The sequence below is a fragment of the Hemicordylus capensis genome, chromosome 3 (assembly GCF_027244095.1).
Source record: "Hemicordylus capensis ecotype Gifberg chromosome 3, rHemCap1.1.pri, whole genome shotgun sequence".
Taxonomy (NCBI): domain Eukaryota; kingdom Metazoa; phylum Chordata; class Lepidosauria; order Squamata; family Cordylidae; genus Hemicordylus; species Hemicordylus capensis.
This window is the reverse complement of record NC_069659.1, coordinates 185,632,689-185,660,322: the sequence shown is the minus strand read 5'-3', so window position 1 is coordinate 185,660,322 and position 27,634 is coordinate 185,632,689. Positions and strand designations below refer to the sequence as shown.

At 43.3% G+C, this 27,634-nt stretch overlaps 1 protein-coding gene and 1 long non-coding RNA gene across 3 annotated transcripts in view; one reads left to right on the top strand and one right to left on the bottom strand.

Moving 5' to 3' along the window:
• The window catches only part of NAA16 (N-alpha-acetyltransferase 16, NatA auxiliary subunit), a 91,831-nt gene that overhangs the window by 23,711 nt on the left and 40,486 nt on the right, over positions 1–27,634 (bottom strand). For both annotated transcript variants that reach the window (XM_053306862.1, XM_053306861.1), the window contains exons 9-11: positions 19,027–19,133; positions 7,001–7,073; positions 6,717–6,886 (exon numbers count right to left, since the gene is read on the bottom strand). In XM_053306862.1, coding sequence (XP_053162837.1) covers positions 6,717–6,886; positions 7,001–7,073; positions 19,027–19,133 — 350 coding nt within the window. The remainder of the gene's footprint in view (positions 1–6,716; positions 6,887–7,000; positions 7,074–19,026; positions 19,134–27,634) is intronic.
• On the top strand, positions 14,891–25,300 carry LOC128349822 (uncharacterized). The gene is made up of 5 exons (XR_008319013.1): positions 14,891–14,964; positions 19,494–19,635; positions 20,187–20,262; positions 23,062–23,132; positions 25,007–25,300. It is a non-coding gene; the product is annotated as an uncharacterized LOC128349822 (long non-coding RNA).

The window sequence follows — 27,634 nt, the reverse complement described above, 5'->3', positions numbered from 1 at the left end:
TTGCGTACCTGTGAAAACCATGGTTGCCTTGACCACCATGGAATCACTAGACTGCAGGATGTTTGAGCAGTCAGAAGACACACCATCACACAATTGATCAATGGATATGGTGGGAACATGTATGGGATCTCCCGAGTCCAGTCTATATGCAAGGAGTCTCCCAGTGATTGTGGGTCATGACCTACCCTTGAGCAAAAACAAGTGCACTAAGTGTTTTCTGAAGTTGCAAGCATGTGTACGGTAGTTGTTGAAGAGTGGGGCAATATATTCCATCTTGATCTCCCACTCGTGGTGCTGCTGTTGCGCAAATGTGTGATTCAGATCGTCTGCTAGGAAATTGTCCAGAACTTTTATGTGGATGGCTATTGGGTAAACCTAATGTCTGATCCACCAGTGCAACAGCTGTAGGTTGAGGGCACAAAGAGTCCATGACACTGTTCCTCTCTGTCAATTGATGTAAGCCATGGCAGTGGTATTGTCTAACTGCACTTGCATGACCTTGCCTTGCAGAAGTGGTAGGAAGGCTTTCATCACTTCGAAGAAAGCCAGCAGTTCCAGAAAGTTGATATGCAACTGAGTTTGTTGAGGGCTCTATTTGCCTTGAAATTGATGGTTCTCATAGTGGGCAGCAGAGATGCATCAAAGATGCATCTGTTTTCAACCAGACTGATGGCATCAGTCCAAAAAGGAACCTCTTCTAAAATATTTTGGCAGTTTGTCCACTAGTTAAGGGAGTGAAGTATCTGATCTGGTATTTCCAGACACTTGTGTTGGCTGTCCACGTTTGGGCAGAAAACCGACAGAAACTAAAGTTGTAGTTTACGCATTTTCAACTGTGCATAACGCACTACAAGACACTATGAGGCCCAAGGTTGTTGAATGAGTTGAGCTTGCTGAGACGGATGTTGTTGGATTTGTGGATCAGATCCATGATACACCCGTATTGCTCTTTGGGTAAGTACACTCTCCTGGTTTCAATGTTCAAGATCACTCCAATGTAGGTGATGACACATACTGGTTCTAAATGGGACTTTTTCCAATTGACTTGGATCACCAAACCTTGGAAGAGATTTAAAACATACAATATCTGAGAATGCAACTCTCCTTGGTCTTTGAGTGTCAGGAGCAAATTGTCCAAACACAGGTAGATTGCTATACCCTCCATCCTCTGATGGGCTACTACTATGGCCATGCATTTGGTAAATATTCTTGGGGTGGTGGAAAGCCTGAATGGTAAGACGCCGTATAGGTACACTTGTTCTCCTATGGTAAATCTCAGATATTTTCTGTCTTAATCTCTTATGCCAATATGAAAATATGCATCTTTCAGATCCAGCATTGCAAGCCAATTCTCTTGATAGAGAAGCGGCAGGACCACTTGCAATGCTAGCATGTGAAATGTTCTTACACAGACAAACTTGTTCGGGTGGTGTAGATCCACGATGGGTGGATCCCGCCATCCCTTTTCGGGATTTTGAAATAACGGGAGTAAAAACCCTCCTGCCTGTGTGCCCACTGCACAGGGTGATTGCACCCTTCTCCAACAACTCCTTCACTTCATCTTGCAGTGACAGGGACAGATGAGTAAATTTCATCGCTGAAAAGTTTGGGGTCATTCTGAACTCTATGGAGTATCCCAAGGATATTATCTTCAGGACCAAGCAGTCAGATGTTAGGCGGTACCATGCAGGGACATGGCATGCCAGCCTGATGGATTTGCATGCTGGTGGAAGAGATGGGATTGCGAGACTGGTGTTGTTGCTCGTCTGCCAAGATGTTACTGCCTCTGGTGGCGGGAAGGGTGAGGAGATGATGGTGGGAGGTTCTGTTCCTCAAAGATGCTTTTGAGGATCTGTCTGCTTTGTATGCTGAAATTGAGCGATTTTGCCTTTGCCTTGATAGGATTATTTATGATAAAGGTGATATTGTTTCTTGAAATCATGGCATTCCTGTTGTCTGAACATGGGCCTCTGCCGAGGGTAAGAGCGATACTTTGAGGCATAGGGAGAATTCAAAGTTTTGGTGGTAAAGGTCTTTGCAGTAAACTTTGATTTCTTTAACTGCTCCAAGTTAAGTTGTCTAAGTTGTCTCACTGAAGTGTAAGTTGTCTCATTGAAGAGGCCCTTACCATCACAAAAGTAAGCCCTCAATCCTTTACTTCATATCGCTCTGAAGGGTAGCTGAGTGGAGCCATGCGTGTTTCCGTAGCAAGACTACTGCCACCATGGAACGAGATTCTGACTCAGCTTGGTGTTTTGCTGTGTTCAATTGTTGTCGAGTAAGCACAGCTGATTTATCTGTTTGTTGGTATTTCTTTTTAAATTCCTCTGGTGACAGGGCATCTAAATCACCTTGAAGGACTTCCCACAGGCCATGGTTACACTTTGCTTTGCAAGCTGAATGATTTGCAATCTTAACTGACAGACATGATGTGGAGTAGATTTTTCTCCCTAAAAGATCCAATTGTCTCCCCTCTTTGTCTGCAGGAGTGATGTGACACCGTCCAGATTTCGTCGACAGGCACCGTCAGTGAGTTCAGAGCAGGATGCTTTAGCAGGTAGGTATTATCTTTCTCTTGGATGCGATACAAACTCTCTAAACATTTCGAGGCTGGGGGCGACGTATGGATAACTTCCCAGGCACATTTCACTGCCCTGGAGATAACTGGGAGAACCAGCAGAGCCACAGGCTGAGATGACTGAGATTTCACCATGAAGTTGTAGACGGGATCCTCTATGGTGGCTAGGTCATATATCAGGTCTAAACCCAGAGCCTCTGCCATTTCCCTAACGTGTTTATGGCAGGCTTTCATTTCTTCATTAGGGGAAACATAGGTAGAAAGAGGCACATCAGTAGGCAGATCCGTCAAATTGTCTGGATCTTCTGGGTCCAAATCTAAGTCGGATGAGCCATGATGATCCGATAGAGGTCCAGTTGGGAAGTGTTGAATATGTGTTTGAGTCTCAATAGTTGATTTTACTGGTGGTGGAAGCATAGAGGGTGTTTGAGTGCACACAGCCAAGCATGGAGGTTTTTGTGGCAGAGGGGTTGTCTGAGTTGCCATTAACACTAGAGGCACCAGTGGTGAAGTAGGGTCTGAGTTGCTACCAAAGCTTGCGCAACAAGCCTGCTCGGCAAAGCAGAATCATCTCCACTTGCTAGCGTGTTTACCGGACAAACTTGTGCCAATGAAGTAGTAAGAGTATGGTAGGACTTTGAAGGAACCGTTTCCCAAGATCTCCCTTCCTGAAAATCATATGGAAAGCCCAAAGAATAAGTTCCCATAGCAGCCACAGTGAGCACTGACCCCACAGCCGAAGTGTGTGAGAAACTGTACGAGTCCCAAGCAGAGGGACCCTCCAACTGGGCAGCAGATAGGATACAAGACAACGGCTGGTCAACTGAATCACTAGTAGCAGACCCCGTTGGTGTAGGCGTGGTTGTTAGAAGAAACCTCTTGAATGTGGTCATAGAAGGTGTACTGGAGAACGAGTCCAGTATTGATAGCAATGTGCATGCCATGGAAGGATCCAAACAGGCACCTCTGTCTGAATCCTCTTCATCAGTGTCAAATGTCGGCATTGGCATCTGACACCAGGGGGGAACCTGTCTCGATGCCAACAACATTGATGTATGTAGCATTGACACTGCAGTTAAACTGAGGAGCAGGCATCTTTGGCATCGATGGAGCTTCTCCATGTCAATCAGGAAGCGTTGACAGAGGCAAGAAATGAATTGGTGTTGGAGCTGGAGACAGAGATCAAGCCCTTGATGTCGACTGCGCTGGTGTTGAACAACAGTTAGCATTGAGAGGCTCTTGTGGTTCCAGCATCATCTATGTTGATGTCGAGGGGCTAGTACCATGGGCAACCAGAAACTTCGAGGTCCGTACACGGTTCGATGCCAGTTGCTGTAGATTCAACAGCGACTGAGTTTTGTCTTTGGTTAAGTCTATGGTCTTAGACTTCTTTGGTTTCGTTGTCGATGGGGCTTCCAAGGTTGCCTACTCGGTCTTGGACTTGAATGTCTGGAACACAAATCCACACACGAAGGCAGCTTAGGGCTCCTGAAAGCCGTAGACGTTAAAGCCAATGCCTTCAACGTTTTCGTCCATTTCGACATCGACGGGCAGGGCTCACCCGGAGTTGAAGGATTTACCACCTCATCATAAATGGCAGCGTGAAGCCTCAGAGCCCGGTTCTTGAGCATCTGCTTGGAGAAAGACAGACATATCCTGCAAGAGGAGACGTGCTCCTTACCAAGGCAGATGAGGCACAAATCATAGAGGTCCTTAGTGGGGAGCTTAGCATTACAGCCCTCGTACCTCTTAAAGAATCGTTTTTCTTCAGCTATAATTGATAAGCGAATGGCATCATCCAAAGTCCATTCCAAAGGTCAAATAACACCAACGTAATCTGGAAGCCAAGATCAAGTCAATAAACCAAAATAACAGTCCTTTAAAAAAAAAAAGAGAGATGAACTCACAAAGAAAATCTAAAGAACTTTATCTGACAAGGAGTGACAGACTGAGGTTCGAATGCTACGGTGATCAGAAAAGAACTGAGGAACATGGTGCTGGCCCGCCTTTAAAAAGCATGCTGTGGGCATGGAGGTGGGGCTCGGTTGCAACGACGAACTGCAGCATTCTACCACGAGGGTCCTGTGCAGTCACAGAACCCCATTCTTATGGATCTTGATCTAGATTAATTAGTCCAGACACAACTGGACCCATACTCCTTTAGACTGTCTTTGAATCATTCTGTAGATTCTAACTCTTCATAGACCACATTTATCCTTAAAGCCAATTTCTTGCAGGGGCGAGGAGGACAGAAAACCTGAACCTCCACATATAATAAGTGCCGTTTGCTAGCAATTGGCTCCTTGATCTAGCCTATCCCTTCTAATTGTTTAATCAATCTATCCACAAGTCTCCGCTTTGGTCCTATCCATCTAACCTGCCCCTTCAGAGGGACATGTCACTTCTAAATTCTATAAACAGACAGCACATCAATAGTGTTAAATAATGTTAAGTATTTAATTTCATTTTCTTCTCATTTATTGCTTGTATCTCACTTTTCCTTCCTGAGGGAAACCCAAAGCGCTAACAGCTAGAAAGCAAGATCCATACTATAAGTTCATAACCATTAGAACTAGCTGATCCAGCACAGAGCATCTGTGCCCCTAGTTCATTCCCCACCTTCAGCCCCAGTCCATTTTCCTCCCAGGCCGCTTTCCCTCTGTCGGTGGCTTCCCTTGCTGGCCATGTACCCGGCACTTTCCCTCCGTCCCCGCCAGCAGTGCTTTCTCTTGCTGGCCAGTCAGGTCAGCGCTTCCCTTCACTCCGCCCCCCTCCACGCACCGGCAGCACTTTCTCTCTCCGGCCAGCGTGGCCGGCACTTCCCTTTTCCTCGCCAGCCGGCCGATGCTTTCCCTCTGGCCGACCAGCTGCCGCTGCCATTTTCTCCCCTGTCCCTGCATGCAGTGTCCGTGGTGGTGGGGGGTCTAACAGCTTTCAGAAACATATTTTTGGGTGGTGCAGGACACTTCCAGGGGATGCAGTTTTTGATGAAAATCACACCCACACAAAGCTCCATCCTGTGGTACCCTGAAAGCTTTCTACAGCATCAGCCTATCTTCCTGGCACACTAATGCTGGGTGTTATAATGCCATCATTTATCATTCATATTGCTAATATTAACAACATATTAATGGCAACATCAGTGTCCAATAAAGAAAACACAAAATAACGAATAAGCAAAAATCACAAAACAAAATATAATTACTATTATTATTTATATACCGCTTTCCAACAAAAAAGTTCTCAAAGTAGTTTAAACAGAAAAAGGAATAAGATGATTCCCTGTCCCAAAAGAGTTCACAATATAAAAGAACAGTATAGCTGAAATAAGAGAAAACTACAGTGAAGTGTATCAGGAGCTATCTCAATCTGCCCAATGATGGTATCTCCCCCATTTTTTAAACCGACAACATAGTGGTTAGCCAGGCTGTCTTTCATTTGAGCTACCTTCCCACTCTTCTCTCACCTGGGGCAAAATTTATCCAACATGTGTCACTTCCTAGTGGGGCATTCTGCAATTCCACCCACCACTACCTTCTCCCTAGGACTAGCTGGGATGTCACTTTCACCCTCATCACAATCCCTGAAGGCAGAAATCCCCAAATGGTGGTCCTCTTTGGTGTCACCCCTTCGAGCATGGCCCAACACTTGGCAGACAGGCTCAGTAAGATATACCTACTCTCTAGAAACAGATGGTAAGTCCAATGAGGGACTCCTCACCCAGTTGGCATGTTAAGCTATGTTAAGTTAGATATTTACATATTACATATTTTAGCTATTTTTAAAAAAATAAAGGCAGAGAAGAATGCTTTTTTCTGTTTGCAGAGGTTAGTTAATCCTATCATGTGCTAGCCTAATGATTAAAACCATTTAAAACCCAACATTAAAAGTATTTAAACAAATTTAAGAGATTGTTTTAGTGGTAATATAAATATACATTTTTAAGTGTATGATTTCACCTTCTGAACGCCTTTGTAACTTGAGTGAGGCTCCTCTGCTTTGATCCCATAGAAATTTAAATGCTAAATTGAGTGGCTCTGAATTCAACTCAACATTAAAAATAAGAACATTAATTTTTAAGTTACTTATATTAACAGAATACATATTCTATAAGCAGCATATTTAAGAGTGTTATTACCTTGTAAATTTTTGCTTTTAAATAGAACAGCTCTATTAGCGTTGGAGTACTCGCAACTGCAGAATTAATGTAATCCAAGGCCAAGGAAAACTGACCAAGTTTGTCAAAGTGCTGTGCAAGGAAATAACGAACCCAAAGCAGAGTAGTTGGTGGCTCCCGCTCTCCATTTTCTGTAATAACAGGCATATTATTTCAGAAGATATAATCTTCATTTGGTGATATAGTAATTAATTAGTAATTATAGTAATTAATATATTTTAGTTAATACATACACTCAGACTTACCAAATGGACTAAATAAGTCACATGTTTTCAAAGAAGTTTCGTAACCAGTAACAAGTTCTTGGATTGTAGAAACCTATAAAAGAAAGTTGCCAAGTTCATTCAAAAATGCTTATGATTTTATCACATTACACTTATGTTCATACATCATTCAGATACATCACATTGCTTATCAAATATTTTATTATGTTAGTATTTGTGGTATATTGAAAATCTATACAATTCAATATGTTCTGGAAAACAAATAATCCACACCTAATTTGTTCCCAGAACAAAATTAAATCATATACTCATTTAAACTTAAGAAACAGCTAGTAATATTACACATCATACACTCAGCTTTAAATGTGAAATAATTTATAGCAAGAAATTATTATTTATTTTATTTATTATTATTTATTATTAAAACTTTTATAAGGCTCAGGGCGGTTTACATTAAAACACCATTAAAATCAATTAATCATTAAAACAAAAATTATAAAACATAAAACAATAATTAACAATTAAAAACATCATAAAACAACAATTAAATATTCAGAACTATTTAAAAACAAGTTTTAAAAAGCTGAAAAAGCCTGGTTGAAGAGGTGTGTTTTCAGGTGTGTTCTGAAAATTGCCAGAGATGGGGAGGATCGTATCTCAGCAGGGAGCGCATTCCACAATCTCGGGGCAGCAGCCGAGAAGGCCCGTCTCTGTGTAGCCACCAAACGAGTTGGTGGTAACTGGAGACGGACCTTCTCAAGTGACCTCAACGGCCAGTGGGGCTCATAGCGAAGAAGACGCTCTCTTAAATACCCAGGGCCTAAGCCATTTAGGGCTTTATAAGTTATAACTAGCACTTTGTATTTTGCCCAGAAACCTATTGGCAGCCAGTGTAACTCCATCAACAAAGGAGTAATGTGGTCTCTCCGAGATGACCCAGAGACCAACCTGGCTGCTGCATTCTGAACAAACTGAAGTTTCCGGACTACGTACAAAGGCAGCCCCACGTAGAGCGCATTACAGAAGTCCAGTCTGGAGGTTACCAACAAATGTACCACTGTTTTGAGGTCATTGATCTCAAGAAACGGGCGCAGCTGGCGTATCAGCCGGAGCTGATAGAAAGCACCCCTGGCCACCGCCTCAACCTGAGAGACGTTGATCCAGAAGTACTCCCAGACTGCGAACCTGTTCCTTTTGGGGAAGTGTGGCCCCGTCTAGAACAGGCAGATCAACATTGTCTCTAGAGTTCCGACCCTGTACAATAAGTACCTCCGTCTTATCTGGATTCAGCTTCAGTTTATTCTCCCTCATCCAGCCCATTACTGCTTCCAGGCAGGCATTTAGGGAGGATATGCCAGCTCCTGAAGAAGTTGACATGGAGGAGTAGATCTGGGTGTCATCAGCATACTGGTAACACCCAGCTCCAAATCCCCTGATGATCTCTCCCAGCGGTTTCATGTAGATGTTAAAAAGCATTGGAGAGAGTATGGAGCCTTGAGGGACACCATACTTAAGCTCAGATTTTGAAGAGCAACAATCTCCAATCGACACCATCTGGAATCTGTCCGAGAGGTAGGAGCGGAACCACTGTACAACAGTGCCTCCCACCTCCAACCCCCTCAGACGTTCCAGAAGGATACTATGGTCGATAGTATCGAAAGCCACCGAGAGATCCAAGAGGACCAACAGAGTCACACTTCCTCTGTCCATTGCCAATTGGAGATCATCCATCAGGCCGACCAAGGCAGTCTCCACCCCATAGCCCGCCCGAAAACCAGTTTGAAATGGGGCTAGATAATCAGTTTCCTCCAAGACCGCCTGGAGCTGAGAGGCCACCACCCTCTCAATTACCTTGCCCAGCCATGGGAGGTTGGAAACTGGCCTATAATTGTTCAACTCTGAGGGAATCTAACGCAGGCCTCTTTAGAAGAGGTCTAATAATTGCCTCAAGACAAGGAGGCATCCTGCCCTCCCTCAGAGAAGCATTTATGATTTCTACCAGGCCGCTTACAACAGCCTCCCTGCTAGATAGAACAAGCCATGCTGGACAAGGATCAAGAGGACAAGTGGTAGGCCTCACTGCTCCAAGCAGCTTGTCCACATCATCAGGAGTCACAAACTGAAAATGATCCAGTTGAATCGTATAAGAGGAGTTGTCGGACACCTCCAGTTCAGACATCAAATTAATTGTGGAGTCTCCATCTAGGTCGGCCCGAATCCAAGAGATTTTTTCTGAGAAAAATTCATTAAACACACCACAGCGGGTAACTGATGCCTCCAAATGCTGGTTCAAGGGAGAGGGAGCAGATACTAGTCCCCTCACAACCCTGAAAATTCCGCCGGACGTGAACTCGCAGAGGCAATACGGACAGAAAAGAACCGCTTCTTTGCCGCATGTATCGCCTGAGCATAGATCTTTAAATGTGCTCCATGTCGTAATCTGTCGGACGCGAGTCAAGTTTTTCTCCACTTGCGCTCCAGTCGCCTACCTTGCCGCTTCAGCCCCCGTAGATCTTCCGTATACCAAGGGGCCAATTTTGAAGCAGGTCGGAGGAGACGCTTAGTTGCAATCGTGTCTACAGCCCTGGTGAGCAAGTTGTTCCAGTTCTCAACCAGGGCATCAACAGGATCACCAGCAGAGCCAACATTAAATCCCTCCAAGGCGTCTTGGAATCCTACCGGATCCAGTAACCTCTTCGGGCGGACCATTCTAATAGTAGGCCCCTCACCCCTGCGGAGGTGGGACACGGATGTAAGTCCAACCTTAACCAGATGGTGGTCCGTCCATGACAACGGGGAAATTGTAGGAGTCCCCACCCACAGAACACCACCCTGATCAGAATAAACGACCAAATCAAGCGTGTGACCTGCAATATGCGTCGATCCAGAGACTGCTTGGGATAGGCCCATAGTCGTCATGGCCGCTATGAACTCCTGAGCTGCCCCGGACAAATTGGTCCCAAAATGAACATTGAAGTCCCCCAGCACCAAAAGTCTGGGAGACTCCAACGCAAGTTCCGCGACCAAGTCCGTGAGCTCAGTAAGGGATTCCGCTGGGCAGCGGGGTGATCGGTACACCAACAGAAGTCCCAATCTATCCTTGGTCCCCAAACTCAAGTACACACATTCAATATAAATTAATGAGAATAATTTTATGTTCTTTTTGTTGCTAGGTCTAAGTTGCACTAAATAAATAAATAAATAAATAAATAAATAAATAAATAAATAAATAAATAACTGGAACCATTTTGGCCCACAAGCTATGCCCAAATGATATACACTCTTGAAATTACAATACAGCAGGAATAGGGATTTTTAATGAAATATGGATGAAGTTACAGTGGATATACTCTAACAACACAAAGTTATTAATGAACTGAATATAAACCTTTAATGAACTACTTGGCATACATGGAATAACCTAAACTGAGTCCTCTTTCAGTGATCTTTTGTATTACAAAAGGACTGAGAAGGGAATCCACTCTGGGAGTTGTATAGACCAGGAAATAGAGCACAAATTTGTTAGAAAGTTTGATTGTATTGGACAGGGATTAAAGAAAAACTCACTATGGTTTAATGTCACACTATAAGGACTATACTTGATACATCTTAACCCCTGTCCATTTAAATATCTTATGAGTTTTCCCATCCTGTGATCCCACTGCCTGTTTTCCTCCAGTATCAACTAAGCTTCTGACAAAGTGGGTTCACCCACAAAAGCTTATGCTATAGTAAACCAACTTCAAACACTTTTCAGTTAGGCTCTGAGTGCTACTTTTTTCTTTTACAAATACTTCATAACATTTGACTAACACAGCTAATAAAATAGAACAAAATAATTTTAAAACTAAAAGTGACAAACTTAAATATAAGACCCATGATATGCACCAGCTCTTCCTACCCATCCCATCCCTCTTTTGTCTTAAAAGAGGAATGTCCTCATCCCTCTAAGTATTAAAACTTTTGAGACTACCCACACAAGTCCTTCTAAAATACTGATCAACTACGGGCTAAAATAGTAACTGTTCATTTAATATGCAGGAAAAGTGCAGAACAGGGCAACCAAGATGATCAGGGGTCTAGAGCACCTTCCTTATGAGGCAAAGCTACAACACCTGGGGCTTTTTAGTTTAGAAAAAAAGATGACTGAGCACAGACATGATAGAGGTCTATAAAAATCATGCATGAGTGTAGACAGAGAAAGCTGAAAGAATTTTTTTCTCCCTCTCGCAAAACACTAGAAGCAGAGATCATCCCATGAAACAGATTGCCAAGAAATGTAGAACTGACAAAAAGATGTACTCTTTCACACAACGCATATTAACCTATGGGATTCTCTGCCAAAAGATGTGGTGACAGCCAATAGCCTGGATAGCTTTAAGAAGGGTTGTGGAGGAACAGCTTTCTACCTCTGCCACCACGTGTGGAGGAACTGCCCTGCTGCAACACCACGGGTGACAGATTCCACTTCTGCCACCACATGTGGAGGAACAACCCTCTTTTTCTCCTAAACTTGTTACCACTGCCACCAAGAGGACTTTTGGTATGGCTGGTAAAGGACAACAGTCCTTTATCAAAAATCATCAAAAAAACAAAACAAAAAAACCCCCAAACTTTCAGTAGTGTGGAAAGGTTTATAGGTGTGAGGTGGAGACAAATTAACAAGCTTCTAATTTTTCCCCCTAAAAGTAAAGTTTATTTTAAGAAAAACTGGTTCAATTAAAATACTACTTTTGCAGCAAAAAACCAAAAACAAATTCAAAACAGTTAACAGAGCAAGTTAGGGGAAAATAAAACTGGGAAAACACAATCACTACCTGGCTCTATACAGATCCCTACTCGGAGTCCTCTGCGCTTTCTTTTCAGCTTCTGGCTTGCTGGATAGTCTCTTCTTCTAATTACAGCACAGGTCAGGGGCTCAATCGAGCCTGGCTCTTCCTTTTCTTCTAGTGATTTCAGCTAGGCTTCTCTTCTTGCTGGCTGTTCACTCTCTGCTTTCCTGGACTCATTCTAGCAGACTTCCAGACTCTCTTCTTCTGCAACCTCCAGCTCTGACTGCCTCCAGCAGACTTGACTCTGACATCCAAGACTCTCCTCTTGACTTGCCTGACCAAATGGTCTTAACTCTCTCAATATATACATTCTCCTGGCCCAACAGTTCCTCAACTCAGCCAATCAGAACTAACAAAAATCCACTCCATTTAAAAAAAACCACTATCTTTCCCTTCCAAAAATCAACTGTCAAACTACAAAAAAACCAAGTTTGAACTTTTGACCTTGCCAGCCTTCTCCATGCACAGGGATTTGCAACCACAGAATCTACTCACAACAATGCAGTTTTGGGAATATAATCCATAATACAAGGGCTATTTACAAAGAGAAGTTTGGGAATATTAACAATGCAGGGGATTATTTACAGAAAGCCAAAAGGTCTAAGTCTAGGCTTCGTTCCTCCACAGTGGTTTAGATAAATTCATAGAGAACAGGTCTATCAGCGGCTACTAGTCTGAAGACTATGGGCCACTTCCAGCCTCAGAGACAAGATGCCTCTAAATACCAGTTGCAGGAGAGTAATAGCATGATAGGGAGCATGCCCTCAACTATTGCCTGTGGGCTTCCCAGAGGCATCTGGTGGGCCACAGGATGCTGGACTAGAAGGGCCTTGGGCCTGATCCAGCAGGACTGTTCTTATGTTCTTAAATCTTCCTCAATTTTTTTCACTCTAAAATTGTAATGGTTATTTACATTGACAGCTTATCAATACCCCATATCAGAGAGAGAGAGAGCGAGCATTCACATGTGTGTGTGTGTGCGTGCGCGCGCGCGCGCGCGCGCACACACACACACACACACACACACACACACACACACACACCCTCAATTCTAAAACACCTCATCCAAATCTCAAGCCAAAGAACTAGCTGTTCATTTCTAACCACCAAAGGTTTTGCTTCTATTTTTTTAAAAAGGAAAGCTTGAAATGTGCAAGTTTGCATGCAAAATATATTAGAATAATCTACATCAGTGATTCTCAAACTTGGGTCCTCAGGTGTTATTGGACTTCAACTCCCATAATCCCCAACCAAAGGCCACTGAGGCTGGGGATTATGGGAGTTGAAGTCCAATAACACCTGAGGACCCAAGTTTGAGAATCCTTGATCTACATTATGCTTATTGTACAACTTTATCAGTCAAGCGTCTTGCATATGTTGCTGTGCTAACAACGAAATAGTAGAAATATCTATCAAACAACTTTTAAATCCTTATGGCAAGTCATTATCAACTTGTTAATGTTAGTGTCTTTCTTACAGTTCTAAAAGGAACCATTATATATATCAAATATAGTTTTTCTACTGAAAATGAATATTTGAAGAATCTATTTATCCACTTTAGTACCACTGTCTCATAATAATCTATATATTTAATTCTCTTACTGCCTACTGCATTGGGAACTGTGTCTGGATGGAGAACGGCAGAGAGGGAGGCAGGCGGGAGAGAGCGATTAAGCAAGGTATCGGCAGAGTTGGGGAAAAGGAAGAAAGAAGAAAACTATAGGAGAAAGGAGAAAACTGGACCCCTGTGAGATAAACGGAACCAAGGAGCTTGCCCGAGGGCGCAGAGACAATGGAGCATCCTCAAGGAGCGGGAGGAAATTCGGCGGTTGGGGGCAGCTGGAAGGGGACGGCTGAGGCTGGTAGCAATGACATGAGGGACCGCAAAACCAAGACTGAGCAACCGCAAAAAAGGCAAGCGGCTCTGCCACCAAGTTTACCTGCTTTGAAGCGGTGGGAAATGAGGTCCGGGGGGGGGGCGAGACTGGGCCAGAAGGGGCAGGGTAGATGGGCAGAAGGTGGAGGGAGTTAACTGCCGCACAGCAGAAGGGAGAGTCGAGACTGGGGCAGGCGGGGGGGAGAGTCGAGACTGGGGCAGGCGGGGGGGAGAGTCGAGACTGGGGCAGGCGGGGGGGTAGAGACGAGACTAGGGCAGGCGGGGGGCGGCGGGGGGAGAGACGAGACTAGGGCGGCGACGAGACTGGGGCGATGGGGGGAGAGACGAGACTGGGGCGGCGGCGAGACTGGGGCAGGCGGGGGGCGGCGACGAGACTGGGGCAGGCGGGGGTGGCGACGAGACTGGGGCAGGCGGGGGTGGCGACGAGACTGGGGCAGGCGGCGGTGGGGGAGGTGGGCAGAAGGTGGGGAGAATGTACTGCTACACAGATGCTCTGTGTGGGTTCAGCTAGTGATCTTTTAATGAAAAACATGTAGCATTGCATCAAAAGATATTTGGTCATGGCTAAGCAACACTGAAATCAAACAAGTTAGTTGTGACTTAACTCTGATTAATTCCAACAGGATTTAGTCATGGCAAACTTTCTTTCAATATAACTCATAATATACTAAGTTGAAAGTTAAAAAATAATAACCACAACTCCATCAGAAAGTGATGTGCAAACAATTCAAGGGCTAAATTGCATTCAGATCTTTAGGCTTCAGCCCTGTGCACACTTACTTGAGAGTATGCCCCACTCAATTCATTGGGACTTACTTCCAAGTAAATGAGCCTGGAGTTACAGAGTTAGATTCAGGCAAACCTCATTATACGCTATTCATGGTTTCGCATATCCACGGGTGTCAGATAGACACCCAACCTTCTTATCCACAGATACAAAAGGGTTAAAAAAAACCAGGTTGCTCACCTGTAACTAATGATCTGGTAGTGATCCGTTGACTGGGGAGGCAAAAGTGAATACAGCCACCCCACACCAGCAGCACTGGAGGGGGGAAGCGTGGCGGGGGAGGTAAGAACACCTTCCCCTCCCCTTAAAGAGGTCCCCACATTTGAACCAGTTCGAACGCGAGGGTTCCAAACCTGTTCAACAGTCTGTGCATTGACTGTCAAACAGGTTCGTCAACATCCCTAATGCTGTTTTCTTCAGTTCCTGGAGTCTGCCAGCTGAGGACGACCATCCACACAAGAATAATAAGGTGTGTTCTCTTTTGACACGAATGCACATGTACACCACAGACTAACCCTACTGCAGCAGGGAGATTAGGGAGAGACTTATGGATGTCAACGGCTCACTACCAGATCATAAGTTACAGGTGAACAACCTGTTTATCTGGATTATGATCTGATGATATCCCTTAGAATGGGTGTTTAGTTAGCTCCTTTAAGAAGGAGGATGCAGTTGTTATAGTAACACCCATTTTAGCACACTTCTTCTGAAGTTTGCCTCCGCTGCAGAGTGCAGATCTATGGCGTAATGTTTGATGAAAGGCAGCTCTGTGGACCATGTTGCTGCTTTGCAAATGTCCATAAAAGTAATGCCAGGTAAGTGCGCAGAAGAAGCAGCATGGGTTCTTGCCTTAATAGCCTTTGGCGAGTCCACCCTGTGAGTCTTGTAGGCTAGTATAATCAGTTCCACTAGCCAATGAGACATTCATTGCCTCGATACCCAGTGGCCCTTAGTCTTGCCCTTGTAAGATATGAATAGGCATTTAATGACCCTGAAGGATTTTGTGTTGTCTAAGTAGTGTAACAGAGCTCATGCAAGGAGTGCATTGCCTGTTCTATCGGAGTTGATAGATTCCTGAAGAACACAGGCAAGACAATTTCTTGGTTAAGGTAGAAATCTGATACCACTTTCAGTAAGAAATCATGGTCCATGCGCATCATTACTTTCCTAGGGTTTATTGTATATGGCGCATCTATGCGCAATGCCGTTAGTTCACTGATTCTTTTAGCCGTTATAACTATAAGGAAAGCTGTTTTCAAAGTAAACAACTTTATCGATGCAGTGCTCAGAGGCTCAAATGGCTCCAAAGTTAGCGCAGAGAGGACTAACAATATACTCCATTGCGCAACAGGTCTTTGGATTGCTGGGTACAAATTCATCAGGCCTTTTAGGAACGCTTTGCTGTCAGGATGTGTGAACGGTGTCTTGCCATCCCAGCCTGGATGCTTTGCTGAAAGTGCTGCAAGATGCACCTTAAGTGGTGTCAAATATTTATTTATTTATTTGTTTGTTTGTTACTTCCCTGATTGAAGCTTTTCTTGGTTAAAACCTTTTGTTTTTGCATATGTTTTGAACCTTATCCACTTTCCAACATAGTTACGCCGTTTGGATGGATTACACTGGTTTTGTAGGATTTTATTCAGAAGCCTGGTTGCCATGCTGTCAGGTACAGAGTGAGCACGTCCAGAACTAATACTTAACAGTTGTCCTTTGAAAAAAGATCTGTTTTTTGTGGCAATCTGAGGTACTTGCTCTGAGCCAGTCTGACTCACAATGGAAACTAAGACTGTCTTGGCCACCATGGCATTATTAGAATGCATGTTTCCGGGCTGGCTAATAGCCTCGCTACCACACAACTTATCAGTTGATGTGGCAGATACATGTAAGTAATCTCTCTGGTCCAGTCTATTTGAAAGGCTACCCCCAGAGAGAGAGAGAGAGTTGTGTCTTGTCCTAGAGCTGAAGCATTGGCATTTTGCATTCCTTGATGTTGTGGTTGAGAACCAGCGATCTCTTAGATACTAAGGTGACCTGATCTGCAGAGACAGGCTTTAGACCCAACACAGTAATAGATTGATAGATAAGAGGCTGGACGTCTTCCAGTAAGGAGATCCTCTGGCTATACATGTTAGTTATAGAGTCAAGTGGAAGCTCGCCTTCCACCGAAGAGGATGACTCAGGAGTCCTCCCCAGAATCCTAAGTGAATCTGACCTCTCGACTTTTGTGAGGTGTGTAGGACCCCTGTCCTTTTACACGTCTTGCGATGGGGGGCCCCTGCTTGTGAGTCTGAGGAGCAGATGACCTCAGTCCTCTTGTGGGGATGAGAGAGTTCTGTGCCTTTAAGGCAGCAGCCAGGGATTGCTGCACAGCCTCCTGTATCCAGCCCTTCCAGATAGCAGAATCAGGCATGCCCCCTGGACCACCTCTGGCCATATCACCCTGTGGATTGGCAAACAGATTTGAGGGCTCCAGGGAAACAGTGGGTTCCTTGTCTCCACCCCCCGGGAAAGGTCAGGTCTCATCATGTCCTCCTGAGGTGGGCTCCCTCCTTGACCTTGCTGCTCCTGTGATGTCATCAAATCGTCCCCTATAGGGATGGCTCCCCCTGTCTCCTGTGGTTCCTCACCCTCCGAGTCCTGCAGCTGGGGAACCTGGCCGGCTTGCTGCCTCAGGATCAAGAGCCCACACGCCAAGGATGTGGAGTTCACCGCAGCGTGTTTGGCTGCTGGGGAAAGGAGGGATAGAGTTGGGAGGAGGACGCTCATGCAGGAGCCCTATCACTAGCCCTGTCCAGCAGGTCAGCGGCAGCCACCGGCAAGGATGGCAAGAGTCCCTGTTCAAGGAGCCGGCGCCTCCTATCAGGGACATAACTATAATAGGGCAAGGGGAGACAGTTGTCTAGGGGCCCAATGCCTTGGGGGGCAAGTCACATGACTGACTCCCCCAGCCACACACCCACCAGGGCTTCCTTCAGTTGTATTGATCCTCTGAAATTGTTGTGAGCGTTAAGACCTGGAGCTACCAGAACAGCATGTCTTTCTCTAGCACCATTTCTTTCCTTCATGAGCTGAGCTTCAGTGAAGGGGGGCCCATTTTAAAATCTTGTCTCTGGGCCCGCTCCAACCCTGCCTCCTATGCCGTTTTTTTATTGCTGGTCAATGACAGAAATAAAGCAAGCTATCTGTCTATATATCTATCCATCCTATGCCATTTCTTCTGCCCCTGTGTAGGGGAGGTTTGGTGGCAACGCTCGTGCCCGGAATCCCCATGCTCCTCTCCAAGCTGACTGTCAGGGGCTGAAGCGAGCTGCTGTGGCCCACTGGCACCAGCAAGCCTCCCTCCTGCTGCCTCCATTATCTCGGGGCATTTTTTGGCTCCCCCATTGCTTCAGCGGGAAGAGCTGTTGCCAAGCGTGTCCCTCCCGGAAAGTGAGCACGCCGAGGCTTTTCTTCTTGGGCATCAGCCAAAAGAATATAAATGGAGGGCAGAGGAAACGGGGCAAGAGGCCAGAGGACAGTGAGAGAAAGTATGAAAAAAGTAGTGTTAAGAAAACCCACATTATTTATTTATTTATTTATTTATTTTTGAACAGGAAAAAAAACGGCAGCAAGAACAGAGCAGGGTACAGGGAGAAAGGGAGGAGAAAATCTGGTGCAAAACGAGGAAATGAGATGGAATAGAAAGCGAAAGCAAAAGAGCAAGACAAGCTGTAGCGAGTGCGACTCTCCTGAGCAGAGGCAGGAAATAAACTGGGAGGCTCCACCCACAAGGGCTGGGTTAAAGGATCTTCAATTAAATCTATTTCCTGCCTCCTGGAGCACGTGGCGGGACGTAATCCCACGTTGGGTGACCTCCTACAACAGCTGAGAAATCAACGGATCACAACCCAGATCCCACATATCTGCTTTACCTACAAAGCATGAAGTGACTGTGGAAATCATTTCCGGTCGCCATTTTGTGTCTCATTTCATCAAGAAAATGGTTTTTTTTTAAAGGGGAAAATCTCCAACTATTGGAAACCATTTGGGGGGCATTGCTGGATGCGAGGAGACCCGCAAAGCATGGCAAGGCGGTTTATTTAGCCTGTTCTCACACTTGCCGGGGGGGGAGGGAATTGGGGGACTGAGTCTGGGAACCTGATCCTGGCATTCCCATAGACTCTGCAGTAATCTGCAGGAACAGGACCCCCACGTATAATGAGGTCTACCTGTATGAAGTTGTAGCAGCCAGCTGAAGCAAGAGTGAAACAAAGAAGAACAATACACAAATATACACAAACTTTCAGAGGCAAGGTACAGAGTTTTAAATGGCTCAGTTATCACTTGCTCAGACATGCTAATATTTGAATGAGATTTCTAACATGTATTATCATCAAATTTAGAGGGCAGAATGATAAATATTCTAGACAAGTGTGAAACAATCCAAATCAAGCAGGACAAAAAGAGTGATAGTTACTGTTATAACTTGTTATTAGTTTGTCATGAGATAAACAAAACAATACATATAAACACAAAGGAATCCGAGTTTTACCTTTTCCATGTTGTAATATAAAGATTTCAAAGTGGTAAACAAGGGCGGGCAGCCTTTACTGAAGTTAACCCTTAGGAACTTGTCCATTAATTCTCTAAATTTTTCACCTAAAAGAAAGAGTACCTTAGGTTATATTTAAAAACAACAACAGAGATTTATATATTGCTTTCCAATAAAAATGTTATCAAAGCAATTATGTAGCAAAAGAAATGAAAACATGGTTCCCTGTCCCAAAGGGGCTCACACAACCTTTAAAAAGGGCACAAGGAAAATGGCCCCTGAAAAAAAATGCTATGCTGGGCTGAATAGATACAATTGCTCTCCTCCTGCTCAGTGTAAGAAACCCACCACTTTAAAAGTGCCTCTTTGACATGTTAGCAGTGGAAAAACAGGTTGCTTACCTATAACTGATAATCTGGAAACGATCCATTGTCATTTATGATAATTTAGTTACTGCGTCTGCACAGGGACCTCTCGGATAGATTGAATAGCTCTTCATGGCACCCCTCCCTGTTGTGCATGAGCTCATCGTGATGGTAACTTCTGGCAGTTGGGTGCCTTGTTCAGTTTCTGGAAGACCGCCAGCAATGACAATCCTCCATTCCAAAGGTAAGGTTCCCTCGCTCTCTTTTTGTTCTCTGTTTTGTACATGCTACTCTAGAGGGGAGGCATGGAGGTTTCATGAATGACAACAGATCATTCCCAGATCATCAGTTACAGGTACGCAGCCTGTTTATCTGGATCGTGATCCGTTGGCATTCATGATAATTGGGTATCCAGCCAACTCTCCTTAAGGAGGTGGGTGCAGTAGCAAGGTAGCATTTTAGCACCCTATTCAGAACACTTCTCCCAAAATGAGTATCTGCAGCAGTTCGCAAATCTATGGCACAGAGTTTTACAAATGACAACTGCGAGCACCATGTAGCAGCGGCACAGATGTCCTTGATGCCTGACAGAAGTGCTGCAGATGATACATAAGCCCTAGTTGAGTGATACTTTTTGGCAGCTGTAAATCCTGCAACTTATAGGTGAGGAATATCAATTCAACCAACCAATGTGGTTGATTGTCTTTGACGTGATATCTTGAGACCGATGGACTTGTCCCTTTGAGTAAAACAAATGGGGTTTTTTGTCTTTCAAAAACTTCTCATTTTCTGCAGATAAAACAAGATGCATCTGTGGACATCCAAGGAGAGGAGTGACTTTTTCAACCTGCTTGATGGATTTTGGGAAGAGGTTGGCAGCACAATATCTTGATTTAAATGAAAGTCAAGAAACTATCTTTGATCTGAAGTCCGGGTCCAAACACATAACTACTTTGTTTGGGTAAAACTGCATATGTGGCATATCTATACGAAGGACTGTAAGTTCACTGACTCTGCCTGCCATGGTAATTGCCACTAAAAAGGCAATCTTTAGTGATAACAACTTTAAAGACATCAAATGTATTGGCTCAAAAGGAGATTCTGTCACTGATAACACCAATGAAAGACTCCATTGTTCAATTGGTTTGCGGATTGGGGGATATAAATTATTCAAATCCCTGATATACTTTTTACAGTCCAGATGGAAAAAAACAGTCTTACCATCCCAACCTTTATGCATTGCCAGTAGCTGCCAGATGAACTTTTATGGACACATTTGTCAAACTGTCTCATCGGGCAGCTACTCGGGATGGGTCTTCTCCACTGCTGCTCCTGGGCTTTGGAATGCGCTTCCTGTTGAGATAAGAGCCTCCCCATCTTTGACAACTTTTAAAAAGGCACAGAAGACATATTTATTCACCCAGGCATTTAATTAGATTTATAGTTTTAATACTTTTAAGGTTGGGTTTTAACTGGTTTTAATGTTAAATTATTTTAATTGTGAATTGCCTAGCGATGCAAATTTTGGGTGGTATAGAAACATTTTAATTAAACAAACCAACAATTGCAGTTTTCTTTAGGCTTGTTAGATATAGCAGCACTTGCCTTACAGGAGCCTTATGTAGTTTGAAAGAATGCAGTACTGCATACTTAGAATTTTTTTTCCATTTGCAGGAGTAGGTCCTCCTAGTATAAGGTTTACCGTTATTTTATAATAACTGTATTTTATGGTTATGATGTAACCGTAATATGGTTACGGTATTTACAATAATATACCGTAATAACTGTATAACCTATTTTCTATGCTTTTCTTTTTTTTTCTTTTTTAATTTTTTATTGGTTTTTACAATATCTTAACAATCCCGTTACATCTAATTAAGTAAATATTGACTTCCTGCTCACCAATCTGCTCGATTAATTAACTATACAAGTCAACCATTGCTATAGTAATTCAAAACATATATCCTACACATTGCAAACTCGATTTTACTCAACCCAACCTGCTATTATTACTAAATTTCAAACCCTGCTGAAAAATCTATATTAGAAAAATAGTTCTTTAAGTATAGTAAGAATGGTTTCCAATCTCCTTTAAAACATTCCAAGTTTTCATCCCTTATCAGTACTGTGTTTTGCCATCTCAGCATATTCCAAAATTTTTATCAACCAATCTTCTTTTGAGGGCATTTCCTTGTCCTTCCATTTCTGCGCATATACTATTCTGGCCGCCATGGTTACATACATAAAAAATGTTAAGTTTCTTCTGAAAAACTCTCCCAAGTTTTCTCAAATTCGAGTGAAGAACTCTTCCTCCATCCCTTGTCAGAATATCCAGAAGCTGTGGCAGATGGTAAAGTGTCTGGTTCGATATTCTGAATAGCGACGCAAACCATGACTGGCGTGGCCATCACAGAGTTATCATTATGCATGTTGTACCATCCTGTATCACATTCGCCAACAACCGGATGAGAAAGGGCTGAGGAGAAAACATATATGATAGGCCTTGCCCCCAATGGTGCTGAAAAGCATCTCCCATGGAGCCGGGCCCTATTCCTGCCTGGAACAGTAATTAAGTCATTTCTTGTGGTCCCCTGTTACAAAAATGTTTATCTGGTGTTCTCCCCAAGATTGAACACATGAGAAGGATAATTTGCAAATTATCTCCAACTTGTGATGGTGATTTTTAAAAACTGACCTGCTGAGGTAGTCTGCTAGAATGTTGCCTATCCCACTGATATGTATTGCAATCAGGTGCACCAGTTCCAATTTTCTATACTCCATTTACACCTAAACTACACTGCCACAGTGAATCAGGGTGAAAGACTTGAGTGCAAGGAAAACTGCCATCAACTCTAGGAAACTGATATGCAGTTGCTGCTGGTGAGTATTCTAGACACCCTGTATCTGGTGTTCCCCAGAATGTGCACCCCACCCCATCAGAGATATATCAGTGGTGATCCATTGCTTCAGCAATAGTGGTTGAAATGGTACCTCCTGTAAAAGGTTGCTTTCTACCATCCACCACCTCAGTAACTTTAGGACAGCTGGAGAAATAACTAGAAACATATTCTGACTGTCCACATTTGGGCAGAATGCCTGTAGAAACCACAGCTGAAGCAGACACATTCTTAAGTGAGCATACGGTACTACAGAGTTGCCATTAGGTGCAACAATCTCTGCATCTATCTATATATATAATTCTTGTAGATGTACCTGTTGCTAATCCCATGCGTGGCAGGTCTTGCGCGAGTTCAGGAGCGAGCTGTTGGGCGGGGGAGAGGAAAGCAATGGCGGCAGGGAAGATAAGGCGAATGGGCGGGTAGGCAAATGGGTGGGGAGAGAAAGCGATGGCAGCGGCGGGGGGGGGGAGAAGGTGGTGGGAAGGAAAGTAGATGGCGGTTGGTCGGTTGGAAAAAGTGGCTGGCCAGATGGCCAGTCAGAGAGAAAAAACATTGGAGGGGACAAGGGGGGGGGCGAGAACGAGGGAGAACTAGGGGCGCAGATGTTCTGTGCCTGGGCCAGCTAGTATTATTTAATCTTTGCTTTGATCTCTGTGAAAACAAAAATCAATTCCCGTATCTGAACCCAGTGTTCTCTTGGCAAGTATCCTTTCTCCCCTCTGAACATCTAGCTCTGCACCAATGCATGATAGTCTCTTGGTTGGTTCCAGGTGCAACTTCTTCTAGTTGACTTGGACTCCGAGATCTGTGAGCAGAGTCAAGACATAATGGATCTGTGAAGGTAACTTTTCTTTGTCTTGACCAACAAGAAGCCAATTGTCGAGAGCAGTGGACAGCTACAAGGGTAATATTATGTACTGGTATACTGAATCTCCCACTACGACCTGAAAATACTTACAAAGCCACTATTGAATCCCGATATGGAAATACACATCCTTCAGGTCCAGTGCTGCAAGCCAATCATCCTTGGTGAGGAGTGGAAGAATACCCTGCAACATTATCATTTGGAATTTGTGAATATCTATGAACCGATTCAGCCATTGTAAATCCATAACTGTTTGGACTCCCCCATAGTGTTTGGGCATCTGAAAATAGCGGGAGTAGAATCCTGTCATTCTGTCTGTCCAATGAACTGGAGCAATTGCCTCCTTCTCCAAAAGAGTCTGTACTTCCTCCAATAACAAAGGAGTTGCTGGAGTGTGATTTATGCCCCAAAACTTTGGCAAAGTTATGAATTCTATTGCACAACAAGTGGTGATAATCCTGAGTACCCACCAGTCTGATGTTATGTGTGGCCATGCTGAAGCATGACTTGCCAGTTTGATGGTCTTGCCAATTGTAGAGCTGGTGGAATTCACTATGACAGGCTGTGGAAATGGTAGTAGTGGACTTTCCAGTTGATCAAAGAGACTGCTTGGCAGAAACTTTGCTGTGTCTTGAGTTCTGGTTCTTAGTTTTTGCACCAAAACTTATGCGCTGGTGAGGCTTGCATTGTTTCCTGAAGTCCTTACAACCTTGATTCTTAAACGTGGAACATTTGCGCGAGGATGCTCGAGATGTGGATGGATATAGTTGAAAAGCTTTTTGCAGTGTATTTTGACTTTAATGACTCCGTAATTTCAATGAACAATACCTTGCCATCAGGCAAGCGCTCTACTCTTTCCTTCATATCTGCATGGAGGCTTCTTGATCTCAACTATGCATGCATTCTGATTCTGAAAGCAGTAGCCATAGCATAGATTTGGTCTTTGCCAAAAATTTAAATGTGCTCAACTGTTGTCTGGTTACTGGTGCCAACTTCTGAAGTCAGATGGTGCCAACTCATTTTAGCACTTCATGAAATCTTCAGGAGAAAGTGTTTCAGCCTCCTTTTGCAAATTGTCCCACACGCAATGGCTATATCTAGCCATGCAGGCTAAATAATTTGCTATACATATAGAAAGACTCGAAGTTGAATATATTTTACGGCCAAGGACATCCGTTTTCCTTCCCTCGTCTGATGGAGTCGTACATCTGTAGGCAGATTTTGAGGATGCAGCACAATCTATTAACTAGAGAGTCTGGAGTAGGGTGTTCCAAGAAGTATGTATTGTCTCCTCAAACTCTATACAGTCCTTCTAAATACTTTGATGTTGGAGTGGGGTACTACACCCCATGTGGACTGTGTTGCTTCCCATGGTCCTCTTTTGGATCCTTCTATAAATGCTTTGGGTGTTTCAATATCTCTTCCGACTCCGAAGTGGAGGTAAATGGCAAAGGCAAGGTTTTAGACTGTGCATGTGCAGATCCTGCCTGAAAGGCCTATCGCATCTATGTCGAGCCTGACACCGAAACTGGCCTCGGCGGGCCAAGGGCCTCATCATAAAGAGCTGCACAGAAGCGCAAAGCACAATTCTTCAAAGTTTGTTTTGAAAATGAGTTACATATTTTACAAGCCACTGGGCTATGTTGTTCCCCAAGGCAAAGTAAACAGGAATCATGGCCATCAGTAGACGGCAGTTTAGCCCTGCATTTTAAGCACTGTTTAAAGGTCATCTGCATCTCCATTTTAGAAGGAAGGTTACCTAATCTGACTTCCAATAGTTCAAAGAATAGTAATAAGCAGTCTAAGTCAAATACACAGTAATTTTCACAAATAACCATTTTTCTTTACAGATCTGAGGAGCTCAGTCTAAAAGGTCTGAACACCCTGGCAGTTGTAAAGAAACTGAACAAGGCGCCCAACTGCTGGAAGTAATAGTCACAATGAGCTTGTGCACAGCAGGAAGGGACGCTATGAAGCACTATTCAATCTATCCGAGAGGTCCCTGCGCAGGCGCAGCAATCCAATAACCATGAAAGCCAACAAATCGCAATCCAGATCTGTAATGTTATATTCTAGTGACTTCTTGTACTGTTCATTTGGACTCATATTTATATAAATAAAACATACTAAAAAAAACTGAAAAACACTGAAGAGGACAATCACCCAGATTTGAACTTTTTCTAATTGAGCTCTTCTTGACACAGAAGTAGATTCCCAGCCAAGGTGCAGAATTTCAATTTTTTTAAAGCACAGAGTACATATATAACTCTGCTGTTACCCAAAGTTAAAACCTTTTAGATCTTCCAAGAAGTTCAGCCACTGTAGATAATAGCCATTAAAGAAATGTTTAATAAGGATACCAGCAGCTAAATCTAATCAATAGAAGAGATCAACATTTATGCTAACAAAGACAAAGGCGAATCTGCTGCAATTCTATAGAAAGTATCTGAATATGTGTAGTAAGTAATGCACAACAGGACAATCATATGCTTTTCGATATACTTGCAAACTGACTGAATTTTGACATGCAGGTATCAGATTTAGCTTGAGAGGACCCACTAAATGTGAACTGCCTCATTTAAATAAACGGAATGAAGGAAAGTAAGACAGAAAAATCTGAAATTCCCTCTCATTTCTAAGATCTTTGACTGAGCGGGGTGGGATCTGAAAATGATGAAAAACAAATGGAGAGCAGTTGTAGTCTCTCGGAAATGAGTTTGCAAAATAAACCACTTAAAATCACATACAACATGATAAACCAATCCATATACAAATAGGGATACATTAAAAACAATTAGAACATTCTCACAAGCATTTCTATACTAAACACAACAACTAGATAGAATGACTATAAATAAAATGAAAGTTTCTTAGAAGAAACTGGCATCAGTTCGACAAATCACAATCTCTCAGACTGTGGTTTTGTTTTGTTTTTAATTCAAAACTTCTTTTTCATTAGTATTATGGTTAGTTTACAACTAATGATGGTCTTATAAGGATATAATGTTCTGCTTGTTTGGGCCTGCCATGTAGAACAAGTGCTAAGTTAACTTGCCCACTGAATCTTTCAAAGTAATAGGTTCTGGAAAAAGAATAAAATAATTTTGCATTGGCAAAATGGCTTAAGTGTGGAGGAACTCACTCCATTGTTTGAAATCTGATATTGATGGGCCAGTTGAGATGTCACACAGAACCACAGTAAAATGTTCATTCTGCACAATGTCCCCAAGCTTCTGGAGGACATGTCTCCCCCCTCTGCTGCACATGTGAGCCTCAGCAGTATTCTATTTTCCACTGAGGTTGAAAACAAACCAAGATTGGTTGTGGCATCCAAACCAACTAATATTGGTTTACTGTAGACAACTTTCTTTAGAATTAAACAAGATCTGAACCTAAGGTTTAAAGTGGGTTTGGGATCCATTACAAAAACAAAGATAGGTCAGTTTAGATATTACGACAAATTTTGGTTTGTTTTAAAACCCAATCAGAAGTAGAATTCCTCTGAGGCTCACATTAACGGGGGGGGGGTGCATGGGGGCCATGTGCTCCTAAGATTAGAGGATACTGCATGGAACTAAGATTTAATCCTGGTTCCGTGTGAAGTCTGAACTGGCCCAACATGAAAGAGACTTGCAAAAAATGTTTAGACAAAAAGGTGATACAACTGAGATGGGACAAACACAGATTATAGTGCTCCAATTCAGCTGTTTGCATATGAAACACACACACACACACACACACACACACACACACCAATCCCATGAAAAAATAGCTTGAACACAAGCTATCTTTTGACTTTCCTTTGTAAAGCTGTATAACAATTTGAAAAATAATTTTTTACACCTGTGTGTTTGCTGCCCTCTGTATCAATAACGGTACAAGTCTCAATTTCAGAGAAAATGTCTGGAAGAAATAAACATACCATGACGACAGTCTTCAGCAGAGGGGCTTTACATTTCTTTCATAACCATAAGATTTTAATAAAATATTTAAAATGCTATGTTTTTATTTTTAATATTGTGAGCCCTTTGGGGGCAGGGAACCATTTTATTTATTTTTCTGTGTAAACTGCTTTGAAAACTTTTGTTGAAAAGCAGTATATAAATATGCATAGTAGTAATAAAATGTTTAACAGCAACACTGATTTAGTCTTGAGATGAGATTCTGATCTAGGCCAAATGACTTCACATGAGCATAGCTTGACTGCAACAAAGTTTCAATGCTGTAAACATGAAGAACACATCTTCATCTATGATAGCTGGAATAGAAATTGATCTTTTCATGTATGTAAAAAATAGAGTCCTCCAGACTGGAAAAATTAGGAGGTCTGAATAATGGGAAAGCAGGTTTCTTATTTTTAACTCTTGTACTTTGAGTGGTCATCCATGCAATCCCACAGAACTCGAGCCAAAAACATTTAAGCTAAACTAGAAGATTCTTATTGTGGCTCTGCACAGGTGCAGAACCCATAGACAGGA